This window comes from Periplaneta americana, chromosome 4 (genome assembly GCF_040183065.1).
Source record: "Periplaneta americana isolate PAMFEO1 chromosome 4, P.americana_PAMFEO1_priV1, whole genome shotgun sequence".
In the NCBI taxonomy this organism is placed as follows: Eukaryota; Metazoa; Arthropoda; class Insecta; order Blattodea; family Blattidae; genus Periplaneta; species Periplaneta americana.
The window spans coordinates 88763313-88780577 of NC_091120.1; the positions used below are offsets into that span (position 1 = coordinate 88763313).

The window sequence follows — 17265 nt, forward strand, 5'->3', positions numbered from 1 at the left end:
CACATTATTAGTAGTACATATCTACACAAATACTCCAATTTACACTATGTACGTACCTTTCTATTACTCGGTCTAATCTCCCCTTCAATATTCCTCCTACATTTCATTATTTTGCTCTTCTCTATTTGTTCATTAATCTTAATATAACTAATATTATAACTACTTTCAAGCCCCCCCCCCTCCTTGCCTTCTTTCTGGGACTTTGAAAATATATGTGCGTCATAAATTATTTCTAACAATAAGACTGTACTGATACCGAATTAAAATTTGGAGCGAGTCTTGATGGGAGTTCATCTGTATGTAGGCAGCAATTTCACATGATTGTCCACATGTAGCATATATACAGGGACTCTTATTTACTATACTGACGTAAAGGTAATTCCCAAAAGACTAATTTAGCTCTCTTCAGTGTTGCCAACTAATACTAGATATCACCAAAAGAGGATAAAATCACAATGCTATGTATAATAATAATAATAATAATAATAATAATAATAATAATAATAATAATATGGTATTAACAATAACGATGCCTTGCTTATTTACCACATCTCACCTTTATGTTGGGGAGGTGTTTTCTAAAAGGTTCAATAATTTGTGAAAGAGTAGCCTATATTTTTTTTCTGGACCTCTCGCAAATTATGTTAGTAGTTAGTAGATTAGTGTATGATCTAATATTAAAATGTATTTTATCTGACAACACGAAATGCATTGCTTTGATTAAGCAGTTTACGAATCACAAGACCTAACCTAAATATGTATTTTGTTTGATCACGTGAAATGATTAGTATGAATTCCGAAAACGAATGCCACTTTGAAATGTATGCTTTATATTATTTACTCCATTGTTGTAATAAAAGTCTAAATACGAAAGAAATTAATTAAAATGTGAAATGGTATTTCTATCGATTACTCAAGGGCATGTATCACACGAAATATGTTATTTATTTACACTTAGCCTACCTGACTCTAATCTTGAAATTGTAACCACAACACAAAGCAACACATACAATAACTATTATGTATTAATATTAATACTGCTATTAATTAATTATTAGTATGTTCAAATTTCACTAGCTTCCAGTAATGGGCTCAGAAATCTAGAACAATTTGAATTTTCAGAATTTCAACTACTGACAACTTGTGTCACTGCTGCCAACATATGTTACAAAATCACTACCAGTTGTAGTATTTCTTACCGAAATTCGAAAGAAGTTGGCAAAAGAAAATTCAACCTGCAAACTAGAAAATCACCATAATCCACTAGCTTATATAGTAATGGGGGAAAATGGTTAGGTTTCACCCTTAGGGTATTAAGTAAGCTGACCCGGACTATAAACATGCACAGCGAAACTTACACAATAAGGGAGTTCCAAATTTTATTACCGTATCTGTACATACTACAAACTGTTGTAGCTAAATTTACTGAACTGGAAATATTACTATTCTTATTTCGTTTGTAATTGATATCAATGAATTGAGCTAAGAAAATGCTTCTTCCTATACAATCAATTTGCATTTGTTGCGAGTGTACATTACGAAACTCTGTGTAATATATATCCATTGTAGAACCTTGAACCTGTATTCTAGTTTATACCTTGAATGCAACGTGATAGCAAGGTCGTATTTAATAATATGTCTGATGATTATATTTGATCAACCTTTCTCTTTACATTCATTCTTTATCAAGTTATAGATTGTATCCCAAAATGGAAAGATTACCAACAGATTCTTAGGCACTAAAAACAAGTTTAACACGTTTATAAACGTCCTTCAAATCCTGTACACGAGACATTCCATGATAGTAAATGGACATCTCATTCCGAAAGTCTAAGCTCAAATTCCAAAGAGACCAAGGGTATAGTCAGTTAACGACGATGTGATAAAGAAATAACGAAGCGATCATTGAAAAGGAAAATCTAAGTATTCAGAACCTGCCCCAAAAGCAGTCTATCACTACTTCTTCTTCTTCTTCTTCATCTATCCCTTATGCCTTGCAGCGTCGGGTCCTCCACCCATTTTTATATCTCTCCCGGTCCAGTGCCAATCTTCTTATTTCCCGGATTTCCTTCCCTCTTCTCCTCACTACATCATTAACGTATTGTTCCCATTCTATTCTTGGTCTACCCCTCCTCCAACTTCCTTTCCTGTTAATGATGTGATGTTCCATGTTCCCATAATCATATTCCTTTTCTTGCTCGGTTGCCGTCTAGAAATTCGCCCAGCTATATTCATATGTATCCTCATCCATCAGGTTTTTCTGATTCATGTAGATAGGAATTTTGTCTCGAACATTACACTGTCCCCATAGATCCAGCTTTTTTTATAAAATAAATTTTATTTTAGTAGGTTATTTTACGACGCTTTATCAACATCTTAGGTTATTTAGCGTTTGAGTGAGATGAAGGTGATAATGCCGGTGAAATGAGTCCGGGGTCCAGCACCGAAAGTTACCCAGCATTTGCTCATATTGGGTTGAGGGAAAACCCCGGAAAAAACCTCAACCAGGTAACTTGCCCCGACCGGGAATCGAACCCGGGCCACCTGGTTTCGCGGCCAGACACGCTAACCGTTACTCCACAGGTGTGGAGTTTTATAAAATGAAAGTAGTATTGTAATGTCTACGTTTACTCTTCCTAGTTTTGAAGATAATTTCGCTTCTTTCCTGTATTAAATTGGTATTGAAAATTAATAGAGGCAGAAAGATCGCATGAAATAAATGCGTCTGCTCATGCAGTCAAATACTTGAAGTGAAAATAACCTTGTATAAAAACTTCAACATCAAGGTCAATGGAAGAACATTTTAAAGATCCGAATATGTGGAAGAGGTAAAAAAAAACAACACATCAAATAGCGAACCAGCAACTGGAAGCTTTTTTAAAATAAAAATAAAAAGCTGAAATTCATAAGATATAGTTCATCATAGCATTACAAACATGTTGGTTGAGGCATGTATGTTTAGTCAGCAGTTCGAAGACTGGTTGGAACCTCGGAAGTGACACCAATAAGGCATCACTCACGAGGCAACTAAGCCAAGACAATGTGGTAGGATGACCAGTTCCTTTCCTCAACCGTTGCATACCTCGCTGATTAATAACATACTCGTAGTTCAGTAATCAGACTTAAGATGTACTATATGAAACAATTTTATTGTTCTTCCTCTGACACATCGTCAAGTGAGATGTATACTGTCTCATAATAGATGTACATAACAGTCAGAACCTCAATCAGAGGTAAATGATTAAGGTAACATTGTAAAATACAAATCAATGTACTTAATACCGATATAATGAGATTATCGTTCAATATATACATTACTAGGTCGTCACAATACAAGGTTGGGAAGTGCTTTTTATAAAATCGAAGAAAAGTTTGAAAAACGAGCAGAGTGAGTTTTTAAATTTCCGAGATTTTGTAATGCACTACACAAACTTGTATTGTACAACATTTTTTGCACGATAATATTTTTAAAATTGCAAGAACAATATATTTTGCATTGAAAATTTAGAGCAATATTATTTCAAAGCTTTCACAAAACTGCACTGTAATGGTAATTAAGTAACAATAAGTGCACTGTAATGGGTCTATTTCAATATAGTTTTATGTTATGAAGAATGGTTTCCCTAGCAACAAGTTTCTGTGTGGGAATTCTAACTTTCTAGGCCTAACAACAATAGCTGTAAATACAACAAAAATACGATCGTGCAAAAAAGTCTTTTCCTATTATGTTCCACTCATTTGTCTTTGAATTGCTAAGTATCGTACGATTTGCTTATATTTATATTGTCGGTACTATTGTGAAACACATTTCAAGCAGCATTTTCTTACATACTGGATTCTGGTAGACCCCAAATATATTTTACAGTTACGATATGATTTTCGTGAAACTTTTTAAAGTGTTTATACACAGACATTTATAAATGTTATTTAAATGTCATTTTCAGTAACTGGAAATCACATTAATTTTCTTATTTCAAATGGAACAACCTGTATATTTGTACATTTTTTTTAACTCGTCTTAAAATTCATCTAATAATGTAAGCCTATAACATGTCCGTGTTTGAATTGATAGTCTTTTGTTTAATAAGGAAACAACGATATCTGCTATGGAAGATCGCGGTCTGAAACAAATACATGTTCATGTGTTTCTTTGTTACTGCGGTGGTGGACAAATTATTACACAATTATTAAGCAATTAAAACCATCGGTAGTGCGAAAATGAAACGTTGCTATTATATTCGTGATGAAAAGGTGGATATGTTATTAATATTAGAGAGTGTAATAGAAGAAATGCACAGGCAACTTGTGTTTTGAATGCTGAAAGGTAGGTACTCGGATTGTCTTCATATATGCGGGAGGTAATTGAAAGAGCAAGGTTATATGAAAATGCTGATGATGGACATTTTGAACAACACATATGAAGTTTTGGGTTATTCTTCAGGATTATTGTGTTAAAATTCTTGTTCTGTATAAAGAACTCAAGTTTCAATAAATTCAAAGCCTATGTTACTTTTATTTTACTGTCATTTACAAAAAGACTGACAACCCAAATCTCACTTATGACATATCATTGAACTCAGAATCTACAGACGATACGTCATGTGAAAGAATATACAGCATGTTCCATTTTAAATAATAAAGTTAAAAGTGATTTCCGGTGAACCGGAAATGGTACTTAAATAACATTTGAAAATGTCTGTATATTTTACAGTATATCAAGCAAACACTTCTCTAAGTTTCACGTAAATCGTAGCATAACTGTAAAATATATTTGGGGTCCACTAGAATTCAGTTACTGTTGGTATAGTGCCCATTATCTTTAGTTTCTCATTGGAAATGTGCGAAGACAAATCAAATTCGAGGGCTTGTGTTTTTTGGAGGGTGGGGAGAAATCAGCAACTGAAGAAATATTATGTGAAGTGCTAACGGGTAGTCAATAGTAGGACGGAATTAAACTGGTTTAACCGATTCAATGATGAAAACTTAAGATAAATCTTACTCAGAACGACCACTTATTCTAGAAAAAGAAACTACATCCACCAAACTGGAAGAGCAACCACTCGCCAGTATACTCTGTATTATATACATAGTGTTCTGTCCAAGGGCAGGTATTTCAATGCAAACCCAGCATTCTCCAATCTTTCCTATTTTCTGCCTTCCTCTTAGTCTTCGCGTATGATCCATTTACCTTAATGTCATCTATCATCTGATATCTTCTTCTACCCCGAACTCTTCTCCCGTTCACCATTCCTTCCAATGCATCCTTCTGTAGGCAATTTCTTCTCAGCCAGTGACCCAACCAATTCCTTCTTATCTTCCTAATCAGTTTCAGCATCACTACTTCTTCACCCACTCTTTCCCGCACAGCTTCATTTCTTATTCAGTCTGTCTACTTTACACATTCCATTTTTCTCCATATCCACATTTCAAAATACTTCTAGTCGCGTATATTTATTTGTGCGGTATTGTTTATAATTTGAACTTTGGTGCTTTTCTTTACAGTTGAACGGGTTGCCAACAGTGGCCATGTCAGATCGGGAGTACGACATAGTGCCGATAACACCCAAAGACTCCGAGAAGGTACTCGAGCATTTGCGAAAGTTCTTCTTCCTTGAGGAACCGCTCAACATCAACATAAAGTTGTTGGGTGAGAATGGCGATGAGAGATGCCCCGAGCTCGAGAGCTACTGCGTCGGAACCATACCAGAAGGCAAGAGCAAAAAGAGACAAATTGACTATTTACCGTATCTCTCTCATTACTCGACCGAGGCCAGTGGAGTCCTGCAGTCCGGAGCCGTGGCGCTACTGCCCCTGCTTTCGTAATGCCGCATCGCGATAGTTCACATTACGCCCGCGGCACCACTCGCCTCGGTCGAGTAATACCTAGGAATAGGATGTGTCTCTTGTTCTGTACTTGTCCTGCGTTGTTTTAAGCGATGATCTTGCGCCGTGTTAAACACATGACCAAGAAGTCACGCTATTTGTGAATGTTTAGTTGCTGGTTAAGAAATGTATACACATGTTCAATGATCGTAAAAACTCGAGGCATTATTATTATTATTATTATTATTATTATTAATTTCATATCAAGATGAATATCATTTTCATGATCTAGAGCAGACTTTGTTTCAGGTATAGAGTTTTTGTGTTTGTATATATTTTCAATCTAAACAAATAATAGAAATTATATGCCTATTTTACATTAGATATTACCTACCAAGTGAACAGTTTCCAAAATAACATTTCTCTCTCTTTAGTACTGCAAAACTGTGCTTCCCGAAACAATTTTCGAATAATTTTGAAGTGAATATGATTATTTTCAGTTGAGCCAATAAATTGTTGGTATAAGGAGTTATTTTTTAAAAATCAATTAAATATTATTGTTTAGGGAGGCAATATAAAGTTTCAGTTTGTGTAGCTAATATCTGTGTTTTTATTTTTTCTCTTTTCACTTTTTGTGATTAATTAAATACTTGTTTTAAAATTTTGTGGAATGCCCCCTGAGCACGAATATGTACCCTTTCTGAAGATGCTAGAGTGATTTTTATATACAAGAAAAACAATATATATATATATATATATATATATATATTCTAGCAATAAAAATTATTATTATTATTATTATTATTATTATTATTATTATTATTATTATTATTATTATAGTACTTTTTCCTTATAGTATCTGAAAAGTATGAGCGTTCGGAAGAAAATTTACTTAACTTTAACAGACCTACATATATTATGTATTCGTTTTCACAAAATGTTAATCTTACGCTACGCTTAGTTCATAATTAATACTTTTTCACTTGCTTGAAAAAGTTGCAAGTGCTTCAGTTTATTTAATAATACCACTCATTATGGATTGATTTTCGAACAAAAATAATCTTCGCATTTCTTTTATACGAAACTAAGAGACCTATGCAATTAATATTTAAACAAACACTTCAACTTGCAAGGCAAACATACGCTGTAGTTTGGACTTCCCGAACAGTGTTACTGAGGATCTCCCAGAGTCTTAAATTCAAGCATTGGTAGAAAGATACCCATTGGAGGTGAAGTTTTAATAAAATTCTTCGTTATATACGTATAAGGAATTTCTTTGTAGAACAATGTGAATGACACAGCGGTGTCAACTCGCCACATAGCAACGCAAACCACAGCCCTAAATTTCAATAACTGGTATAAAATTAAATAATACTTTCATGAAAAAAAAAGAAAGTTGGAGTGTAGGATATAAGTTCTCATAAATATCGGCATACATTAATGCAAACCTAGCCATAAGGACGGATTAAGGACACACGCCTTCCCGTTATACAGAGCGTTAACAAAAAGCATTTAATATTTTGATCGTGATGCATTTGGGGAGCTATGATAGGTAGCGAAATCCGGTTACAAAATTCAGCTATAACGGCTGAGGGGATCATCGTGCTAACTAGACGATGTCTTATGCGGATGCTTTAGCAAAGAAGGGCAGCACTGCTACTTACAGACCTGTTACTAAATCTACGTATTACTCTGTGAAAAGACTTATTAAATCTACATACTTAGACTTCAACATACAAAATTTGATAATACAATCTCAAGGGAAAAAATGGAACTCTCTGCATCAGAATCCACAGTTAATTCCCGATTTACCACGAAAATCATCTGTAACTGCATTTAGATTGGCAACAGGCCATGATTGTTTGGCCATACACCTGCATAGCATTGGAATACATCAGTCCCCTAACTGCCCATTGTGCAACTCAAACCAATAAATGGATTCGGAACGCCTCAAAATTTGTGCTTCAGTGGTTGACCATGATAATATCTTTGAAAAATATTGGAGTGCAAGAGGTCAAATGACTTTATTGTCAAACGCCTGGCATTAGAAAACAACAACAATTCTGGTTGGTTGATTGTCCACTTCTGCTTCGGCATGTGGACGTGATGCCAGCAACCGGCTGGTCGGTCTAGGCCCTTAAAGGGCTGCAGCGCCACGTATTATTATGATTATTATTATTATTATTATTATTATTATTATTATTATTATTATAGTATTAAACAAAACAAGAAAAGTACAATAAATATGAGTCCTAAAATTAATATCTTTCTATCTTTCGAGATATGACTACTCGTTCATCAACACCAATATGATTTCCATTTAAAAAAAATGAGTATTTAATATATATTCTGAGAGGTGGTAGCAGTCATCAAAACAAGGGAAAAAATCTAATAAACATAAGTTCTAAAATTAATATCTTCTGAAATATGAGTACTTGTTCATCAACATTATAAGTGGTGCTTATTGTGATTTTCATTAAAAAAAACAAAAACAATTAAAAAGTCTAATAAACATTGGCCCTAAAATTAAATGCTTTACGAACTAAGAGTTTTGAAATTGATATTGTAAGAATAGCATACCTTCTAATGTGAGTTCTTTGCTTTCTTGTTTCTTATTGGATACTATCACACCAGAAATACGGTAAACAATGGATAACAAGGTGTTATTTGTTAAAACGTAGGGCAGAAGGATGCGTTGCAATGAATGGAACTCACATTAGGCATCTCCTATGATGTTGATGGGCAAGTACTCATATCAAGGAAGATTTTAATTTTAGGATTCATGTTATTTTTTTTTTGTCTTGTTTTGACGAATACTATAACCGCTCAGAATACTGAATGCTCTTTTTTTAATGAAAATCGCATTTCCTATGATGTTGATGAACAAGTTGTTTGACCTAGTGTTTATGTCGAATTTCGGTTCCTCCTACCCGTTTCTGCTGGCCCCTCTGTAAAGGCCAGTGACTGAGCTGTTAGGCTTTTTCCTGAAAATATTTACTGTACGAAATTATAATTCTACATAATATTATACAACTGCTTAAAATAATTTAAAAAAAGGATCCCGTTAAGTAACTGTCATGTGATTTCCCTCGTTTCAACGACCCTGCGACAAAACTATTCGGTCGGACAGTATTCATATCTCGAAATATACTAATCTTAGGACTTATGCTTATTACAGTTTTTTTTTTTTTTTTTTTTTTTTTTTTTTTTTTTTTTTTTTTTTGCACTACCACCACTCAAAGTATTTAATGTTTTTTCTTAATCTCCTGTAGAAGTGTTTCCTTAAATTTTGGTATCGCCTTTGTCCACAGGTTTATCGCTAATGGCAGTATCCAGAACGGGAAAAGTGATCGGCGTGTCTTTGAACGGGTCACACGAGCCTGGTCACCTGGACGAGATGCAGAGCAATGCAGACAACTGTCCCAATCTTCGGTTTCGTAAGATCTTGCAGTTGCTGGTAGCGGTGGAGCGCGGGTCAGATGTGTTCACCAAGTTCCCCGACGTAGACAAGCTGGTAGAAGTGCGCATAATATCTGTGGACAGCGCACTACGAGGCCGGGGCATTGCCAAGGCACTTCTCGAGAAGTCAAGGTAAATATTTGATTATCCCTCCTCTCTCCACTCGCGCTTCTTTTTCTTTCTTACTACCGTCCTTCCTTTCCTTTCTTCATACTTCTTTCGTATGCTGCAAAAATCGATTTCGAGATTCCTTATTCGAAAATGTGGTTTTGGTCATGCTGTTTACCCGTCTGTATATAGCGATTTTTTGTAAATCCTTGTTTAAATGTGATACATACTCAATATCTACGAGTCAGTTTATCCAAGGATGATGCACAAGAAATATAATAATTTTCAATAACAAAATAATGGATGTTAATTTGAGATAATACACAATGGCAATCCATTTTAAAGAACATCACTTTTTTATAATTGTTTTGTATCGCATAGAATAAATTGACAAATTAAATACTATGGTTCACATCAAGTAAGAAGCAATTTCCTAAGAGAAATTAATTATTATATAAAAAATAATGCCCTTTATCACCTACCCTGTTCAATATCTACTTGGAGGATTTAGTAAAGAACTGTTTTCAGAACATGGGAGGGGTGACGGTAGGAGGAAGATTAAAGTGTATAATATTTGCTTATTATATGGCGTTGTTAGCAGAACAGGAGACGATACTAAGGGCTATGCTACTGGAGCTAAATGACAGCTGTGAGCAGTATGGGAAGAAGATAAATGCAATCAAGATGAAGATCATGGTTGTCAAAAAAAGTAAAGGAGATAAACGTGCTAATATTAAATGAGGCAGCAGAGCAAGTGGACAGCTTCAAATACTTGTGGTATAATACAGAGTTGTTTCCTATCTCTGATAACGAATTTGAATGACATGTGCTGAACTGTGGCGCGAGGTGACAGACCAGTAGTGAGTGATCTTATAGTCAGAGTGCACGGCGACTCACAGCAGAAATTCCCAAGAAAATCTAGCCTTTTTGGGAGGAGTGCATTACGACCCTTTCCAATGCCAAGTACTGTTAAGTGAAAATAAAAGAACCCTGCAATAAACGAGGTTTCGTTATTTCCAAGAAAGGCATCTTCTGTGTACTTAATAAGATTGGTAAAGTCCGAATGGAATTAATTTGTATCATCTCGTGGAGTGCGGCGACTTGTGACAGAGGATGGATTTGCTTGCTTTTTCCACTCTGGAATTAATCCCATCCGAGCTTTGCCAGTCTTTTAGATACACATAAGATGCCTTTCTTGGAAATAACGAAATCACGTGTTTTGCAGGCTCCTATGATTTTCACGTAACTGTACTTGGCATCGGAAAGGGTTATTATGTACCTCTCCCAAAAAAGCTGGATTTTCGTGGCATTGCTACTGTGATACAATGTGCACTCTGATATCACTCACTACTGGTCTGTCACCTCTCGCCACAATTCAGTTGTCGGTGTGATTCCTGACGCACATGTCATTCAAATTCGTTGTCAGAGATCGGAAACAACCCTGTATAAGCAGTAACATGAACTGCTGCCAGGAAGTCAAAAGGAGGATAGCAATGGCCAAGAAAGCTTTTAAAGGCATCATCTTCTGTGGACCTCTGGAAAAATAACTAAGGAAGAGACTAGTGAAGTGCTTAGTGTGGAATGTGGCATTGTATGGCGCAGACACGTGGACATTACGACGAAGTGAAGAGAAACGACGAGAAGCATTTGAAATGTGGATATGGAGAAGGATAGAGCGTGTGAAATGGACAGACAGAATAAGATATGAAGGTGTGTTGGAAAAAGTGAGTGAAGAAAGAATGATGCTGAAACTGATCAGGAAGAGGAAAAGGAATTGGCTGGGTCACTGATTGAGAAGAAACTGCCTACTGAAGGATGCACTAGAAGGAATGGTGAACGGGAGAAGAGTTCGGGGTAGAAGATATCAGATGATAGACGACATTAAGATATATGGATCATATGAGGAAACAAAGAGGAAGGCAGAAAATAGGAAAGATTGGAGAAAGCTGGGTTTGCAGTGAAAGAACCTGCCATTGGGCAGAACACTAACTGAATGAATGAACTATGTTCTCACATACACATCACTTTTAAATACTATTTTTTGTAAATAAAAGAATATCAAAAATGAGTCCAATGCACCAATAGCTATTTTATGCAAATTTATTCAACATTAATTGCACAAACTACTTAAACCGTGTAATTTATAAATTAATTCAAATATCTACATTTTTGGAAATGAAAAGAATGCCTTTTCCTTTCTTTCCTCCGTATTTTTTCTTTCGTTTTCCATCTATTCTTCTTTCATCCATTCTCGTTTACTTCTGCCCCATTCTTCTTCTTTCATTTTCTATCATTCCTTGTGTCTTCATTTCTTTCTATTTTGTTCCAATCTTTCTTTTCTTCTCTATATTTCCTCTACTTTTTCTATAGTTCATATAATCAGAAAATAAAGTACCGAATCCAAGTCTTCAATAACTGATTATGTTATTGTGTAGACCAGCCATTTTCAACCAGTGTGCTGCAGCTCACTAGTGTACCGCAAATGATCTGCTGGTTTGCCGCGAGAAAATGAAGATAGTGAAGGTTGTCGTAGGAAAAGTTTGAAACATAAAAGTTACAAGTGTAGTAAAAAAAAGTGAATCCATACGAGTTAACTTCCAGCGGGCACAGCACAAGTCAACATAACATTCAGTAAATAAGTAGGCTACATTGTATGTATGATAGTGGCAGAGAAGCGAATGACGCACTCAGCCAGGATTGACAGATCAGTAAAGTTAAAATATCGTGTCAACCTTAAAAAATATTGTATTTCACTTGTTTTAGTGAAAAATATTCCCTGCATGGTTTACATTATACGAGTGTGCTGCGGGATTTTAAATTACAGCTTTAGTGTGCCAGATTTCGAGAAAGATTGAAAAACGCTGATGTAAACTATGCATAAATCCGAGTATGTTTTCATATAAACAATATGATTGTAGACAGTACTTCGCATGGAATTTTAAACTTCAAAATATTTGAGATGCTTGACATATTCCTTCTCAATAAAAATTTTGAAATTAAAAAAAAACTATAATTTTAATTGGTACATCAATTTAAATACGAGTATATCATTACCTACTTCACACATTTTGTTATCTCTTTTGGAATGTTATTATGGGTATTGTTTCCTTTCTTAGTTCTCAAATTTGTGTAACAATCTTGAGGATAATTTTAGTGTACAGTACTTCTGCTGTTCTTTCCTTTTATATTTTAAACACCGTATTTTTAACTTTATTTGCATCATTTGTTGCCAAATATTTAGAAATCATACATTATTATATTTATAAGAATATGTACTATTGTTAGCTATATCATTACTACAGCGCCTTCAACTTAAGATGCAGCCGGAGGCACCGGCAGGCAAGCGGTACTCTCAAGCAGTAACAGTTGTGTGGTAATTGAACTGCTAAGTGGCCCAGCATGCATTCTTTCTACCCGTATTTAGTGTTAGTTTATCTTCCGTAAAATTAATTTAATGGTGTTTATTTCCTTTCCTTAAGACATAAGATGTTCAAAATGACTTCCACCAGCTTCAATACAACGCTCATACCAGCGAAGATGATGCTGAAATACGTGAGCCAATTCCTGCCTTGAAATGCTGGAGAACACGGTCCGAATATTTTCTTGAAGTTCCTCTAATGTATGAGGATTGTTCACATACACTTTATGTTTTAACATACCCCAAAGATAAAAGTCACATGGTGGTAAACACCATGATAAATTTAAACTTAAACAGAGCACAGTTCACCAAACACATTAAATGAAAACTAAAACTGACCAAACACGTTCACACCTTACAGAAGACAAACTAACACTAATTTGCATGCAGGGTCACACAACACCACTAGGTTTTCCCGCTTGAAATACTGCCCTATCAGCTCACCCGCCTGCCACGCCGCTTGGTTTTCCTGCTACAGAGAATGGTCTGTCGCCCGCCAGCCTGTCATGGCCAGGATTGTGTCTTAAGTTGAAGGCGCTGTATTTATGAGCATGATTTTCCAGTATTCAAAATAAAGATAAATACTCGTAATGAGTGTAAATACAGTATTTTTAGGTCCATCTAAACATACTAAGAAAATTCTGGTTACTATGCTCTTCGTTATCACTGCTGTTCATTATGAAAATGTTCATAAAATCACATTCAGATATTTCAGCATTAATTTTTTTCACGTTTACATATTCTAACGTCACACAATCAGAATTAGACATTAAAATTAAGATATGTCATTGTTATTCCAGAGAGCTGGCTAAACAGAAGGGATACCCGTTGTTCCGAGTGGACTGCACAAGTAATTTCTCAGCCCGTGCTGTGGCCAGGCTGGGCTTGGAGTGTGTGTATGAACTGCGATATGAAGACTACTGCAAGAATGGACAGCCTGTGTTTCAACCAGCTCTGCCCCACACCGAAGTAAAATCATATGTGCAAAGACTGCAAGTTTAGAATAAACACCTTATCGAAACTGCTACGTAATGTAAATCTGAATAGGAACCACTACGAGTGGAAGTTATAAATTGAATAATTCAATGTAAAAGTGCAGCAATCAGACTTCTACTTTATAACCTTGTCCAATATACATACGGTCGAAGACCAGAGTATGCACCGTCCTGCTGGTTGTCTAAATATGGTACTTCAGTTTTAGTGGCAGTGATTTGCCACTGGTTCCTTCAGAAGAATGTATGATAAATATATGGTTGCAACTGTGTCGTTTCTTTTGTTAATAATTACTTTCATTATCTGTTTATCTGTATATATAGTGAAGATAATATAAGATTAAACTTAAGACAACTTAAGCGAAATAATAATAATTGTATAAATTAATTTTAGAGATAAATCACAATTTTATTCATCTGGTTAGACTACTGATAATTCTGTTGTCTATCCTAAAGCGTAATTATTGTGATTTTTGAGAGTGATTAATTCATCACTTAAACATATGTGATGTTAAGACAAGTGAAACAACTATTTAGCATAAATTCGGCAATAAAATTATGTAATGGTATATAGTAAGTTGATGTAGTTGTTTCACTAAAATTACTATTATGATCATAACATTAAGATAAAAAATGAGAATAAAGGAAATTTATGAAAATAGAAATTGCGTTATGATCATAACATGTTAAGATGAAAAATAAGAATAAAGGAAATTTATCAAAAATAGAATAGCATACAGATCGTATAAAATATCACTACAATTTTTATTCCTGTTTAATGGTTTTTAGTCAGTGAAAAATATTTGTATTACGCAGCTAAATTAATAATGCTTCCATACTAACTGGGTCTGCCATGCTGTAATGTGTTGACTTAATATTTGGCAGAGTCAGGGTTCCATCCCTCATGTCAAGTATTTTTTTTGAGTCAGTTCATGGTTTTCCGCAACCACTCTTAGAAAATGATGGAATACAATCTCAACTAAGTCAAAATCTTTCCTTTTAAAACCTTTGCTATCCTTTCAAATCGATGCTGTACAACTATACAATCTCTGTTTAAATATTATATGCATATCTTTTACTTCAAAAGATCAGGAACTACAGTTCCTGGAGTAAGAGAGAGTGCCTGACAACTCCTTAGCACGTATATTCAGCAACACCTTCTCTTGCTGAACCTTACTTCAAAGTCAACACTAGCAAATAAAAAATCTCCAGCTTTTCTTACACCCAGTATCCACACTACATTATTTTAGGTTCTAGTGGAAATGAGCGTAGTTGTTTTTTAAGTACTGTATAGTCCAACTCCGAAATGGTGGCATCTACTCAGAAACCTATTTTCGTCTTCCTACCTTTTGGAATAGAATGGGGATATATGGTTAGTATGAAGTTTGCTGTCGTGCTGTCGAGTTGTCTCCCATTATATGTTGCTGTTCGACCACAATATATCAGTTACTTAGCTTTTTAGTATCACATTATACTAATATGATTGTATGATTCTAAATTATTACTCTTTAATATTTCTTTCATTTCATTATGGTTACACACATGAAATGAAATAAATCTTACAATCTGAAATAACACGTTAGCTTTAGGCAACTGTGTTTTCTATCATAACTTTTACAAAACTCCCACTTCACACCACTTCCTTCTGACCTCCTTCTGCTAGGAAAAGAGGGCTACCCCCACCCCTAATCGTCCCTTTCTATAAGTTTACTTGCTTTGCGCAGGCAAGTGCCATGAGTTTGGAGTTGGTTTACACCACATGGGCGCACTTCGGTATTGTTGTCACAAGTTATCTTGGTCCATCTTTCAAACTGCTCGGTGCAATATGTACTCGTCAACATAACAGCATGGCATGGATGCCTCTCTCCCAGGTAATGCGAGTCTTTTCTGAAAACATTGGTAATTTGACGGCATGGTTTTCTACTGTAAAGGAATATGGTTCAACCATTGACAGTACCGGTATGATTAGTTATATTACCATGGCACTCCGGTTTTGAAAGGAGAACATGGTTTCGTAGTAGGTCTTAATTAATCTGTAATGAGTAAGCATATAAATATAGTCGTGCATACCCTCCTCCTCTCTCATCCAGACTAGGGATCGGCAGTAGCGGAGTTACAGCTGTTTCTATACACTATATACACATTACTTAACATCTATTATGTACCTATTCTTAGTTGTAAGTATATTTTTACAGGCATATTTTAATTTACATTAATTTACAATTAGGTACAAACCATATCACTATCTTCACTGCCAGCATATTTTACAGGCATATTTTAATTTACATTAATTTACAATTAGGTACAATCCATATCACTATCACTGCCAGTAAATTTTACAGGCATATTTTAATTTACATTAATTTACAATTAGGTACAAACCATATCACTATCTTCACTGCCAGCATATTTTACAGGCATATTTTAAATTTACATTAATTTACAATTAGGTACAATCCATATCACTATCACTGCCAGTAAATTTTACAGGCATATTTTAATTTACATTAATTTACAATTAGGTACAATCCATATCACTATCATCACTGCCATCGTCGTCATTGTCATTATCCAGTCTTCCAGTCTTCTGTAGGTATCGTTTCTCTAATGCAGTGATGCAATGCAGTACCCACTCCAATCCTGTGGTACAACAAAAAGTACTTTCATTGTCAATATTTTTAAGTTGGACAAAGTAATGTCTCTCGTCGTATTGTGTGTTCGAATGCAGTGTTTCACTTTATTCCAGGCCAACTAAATCACATTGAGGTCGCAGTTGTAAGGAGGTAAATGAAGAATCTATGGCCATTTGCTTCGAAAAGCTTATCTACCCAGTATTCCTTTAGTACTGGGTGTACGAAGGCTCAATAAATCCTGAAGGGCAGCCCTACTCATAGCGGCATGACAGGTCCTTCAGGCAAATTGGGTAGAATTTGATTCTGAATCCATTTCTCAAAATAATTTGAATTCAACTTCCCATTGTAGTCTCCTGATGATGTGCCAGGTCTATAAACTAACTGGGCTCCCAGCAGAAACCTTTTTCTGATCCCACATGTACAAAAATTAGTATCTTCGATACACTTCCCCACGCTGTTACACTCACTAAATCACTTTCCTTCTGTCAGCATTTACGAAATCTAATATTGCTGTTAATCCATGTTTCGTCTATGTAAAATATAGTTTTGTTCTGCTCCCTAAACTGTTTCATGGCAGCAATGCATCTTGTACGCCAATTCACAATGTCTGTCCTTTCAATGAAGAACTTCCTCTTGCTCAGATAATTCTTCCACAAAACCCCATTGTTTTTAACAGATTGCGGAGTGAAGAATAACTTCACAACCACCACCACTCAATTTTCTGTTCAAAAACTAATAACTTACAACAATAACTCATTATATCGCTCAAAGTAAACAAATGATCGAACATAACCATTACAACTATACTTTCTAAACATTACATACTGGTACC

General features: G+C 35.1%; 1 protein-coding gene across 3 annotated transcripts in view; it reads left to right on the forward strand.

Moving 5' to 3' along the window:
* Positions 1 to 15377, forward strand: part of LOC138698026 (arylalkylamine N-acetyltransferase 1-like) — a 341914-nt gene extending 326537 nt beyond the window's left edge. For all 3 annotated transcript variants that reach the window (XM_069823705.1, XM_069823704.1, XM_069823703.1), the window contains 3 exons: positions 5503 to 5710; positions 9135 to 9414; positions 13609 to 15377. In XM_069823705.1, coding sequence (XP_069679806.1) covers positions 5527 to 5710; positions 9135 to 9414; positions 13609 to 13810 — 666 coding nt within the window. In that variant the 5' untranslated portion in view covers positions 5503 to 5526 and the 3' untranslated portion in view covers positions 13811 to 15377. The remainder of the gene's footprint in view (positions 1 to 5502; positions 5711 to 9134; positions 9415 to 13608) is intronic.
* The last annotated feature ends 1888 nt before the right edge of the window (positions 15378 to 17265 follow it).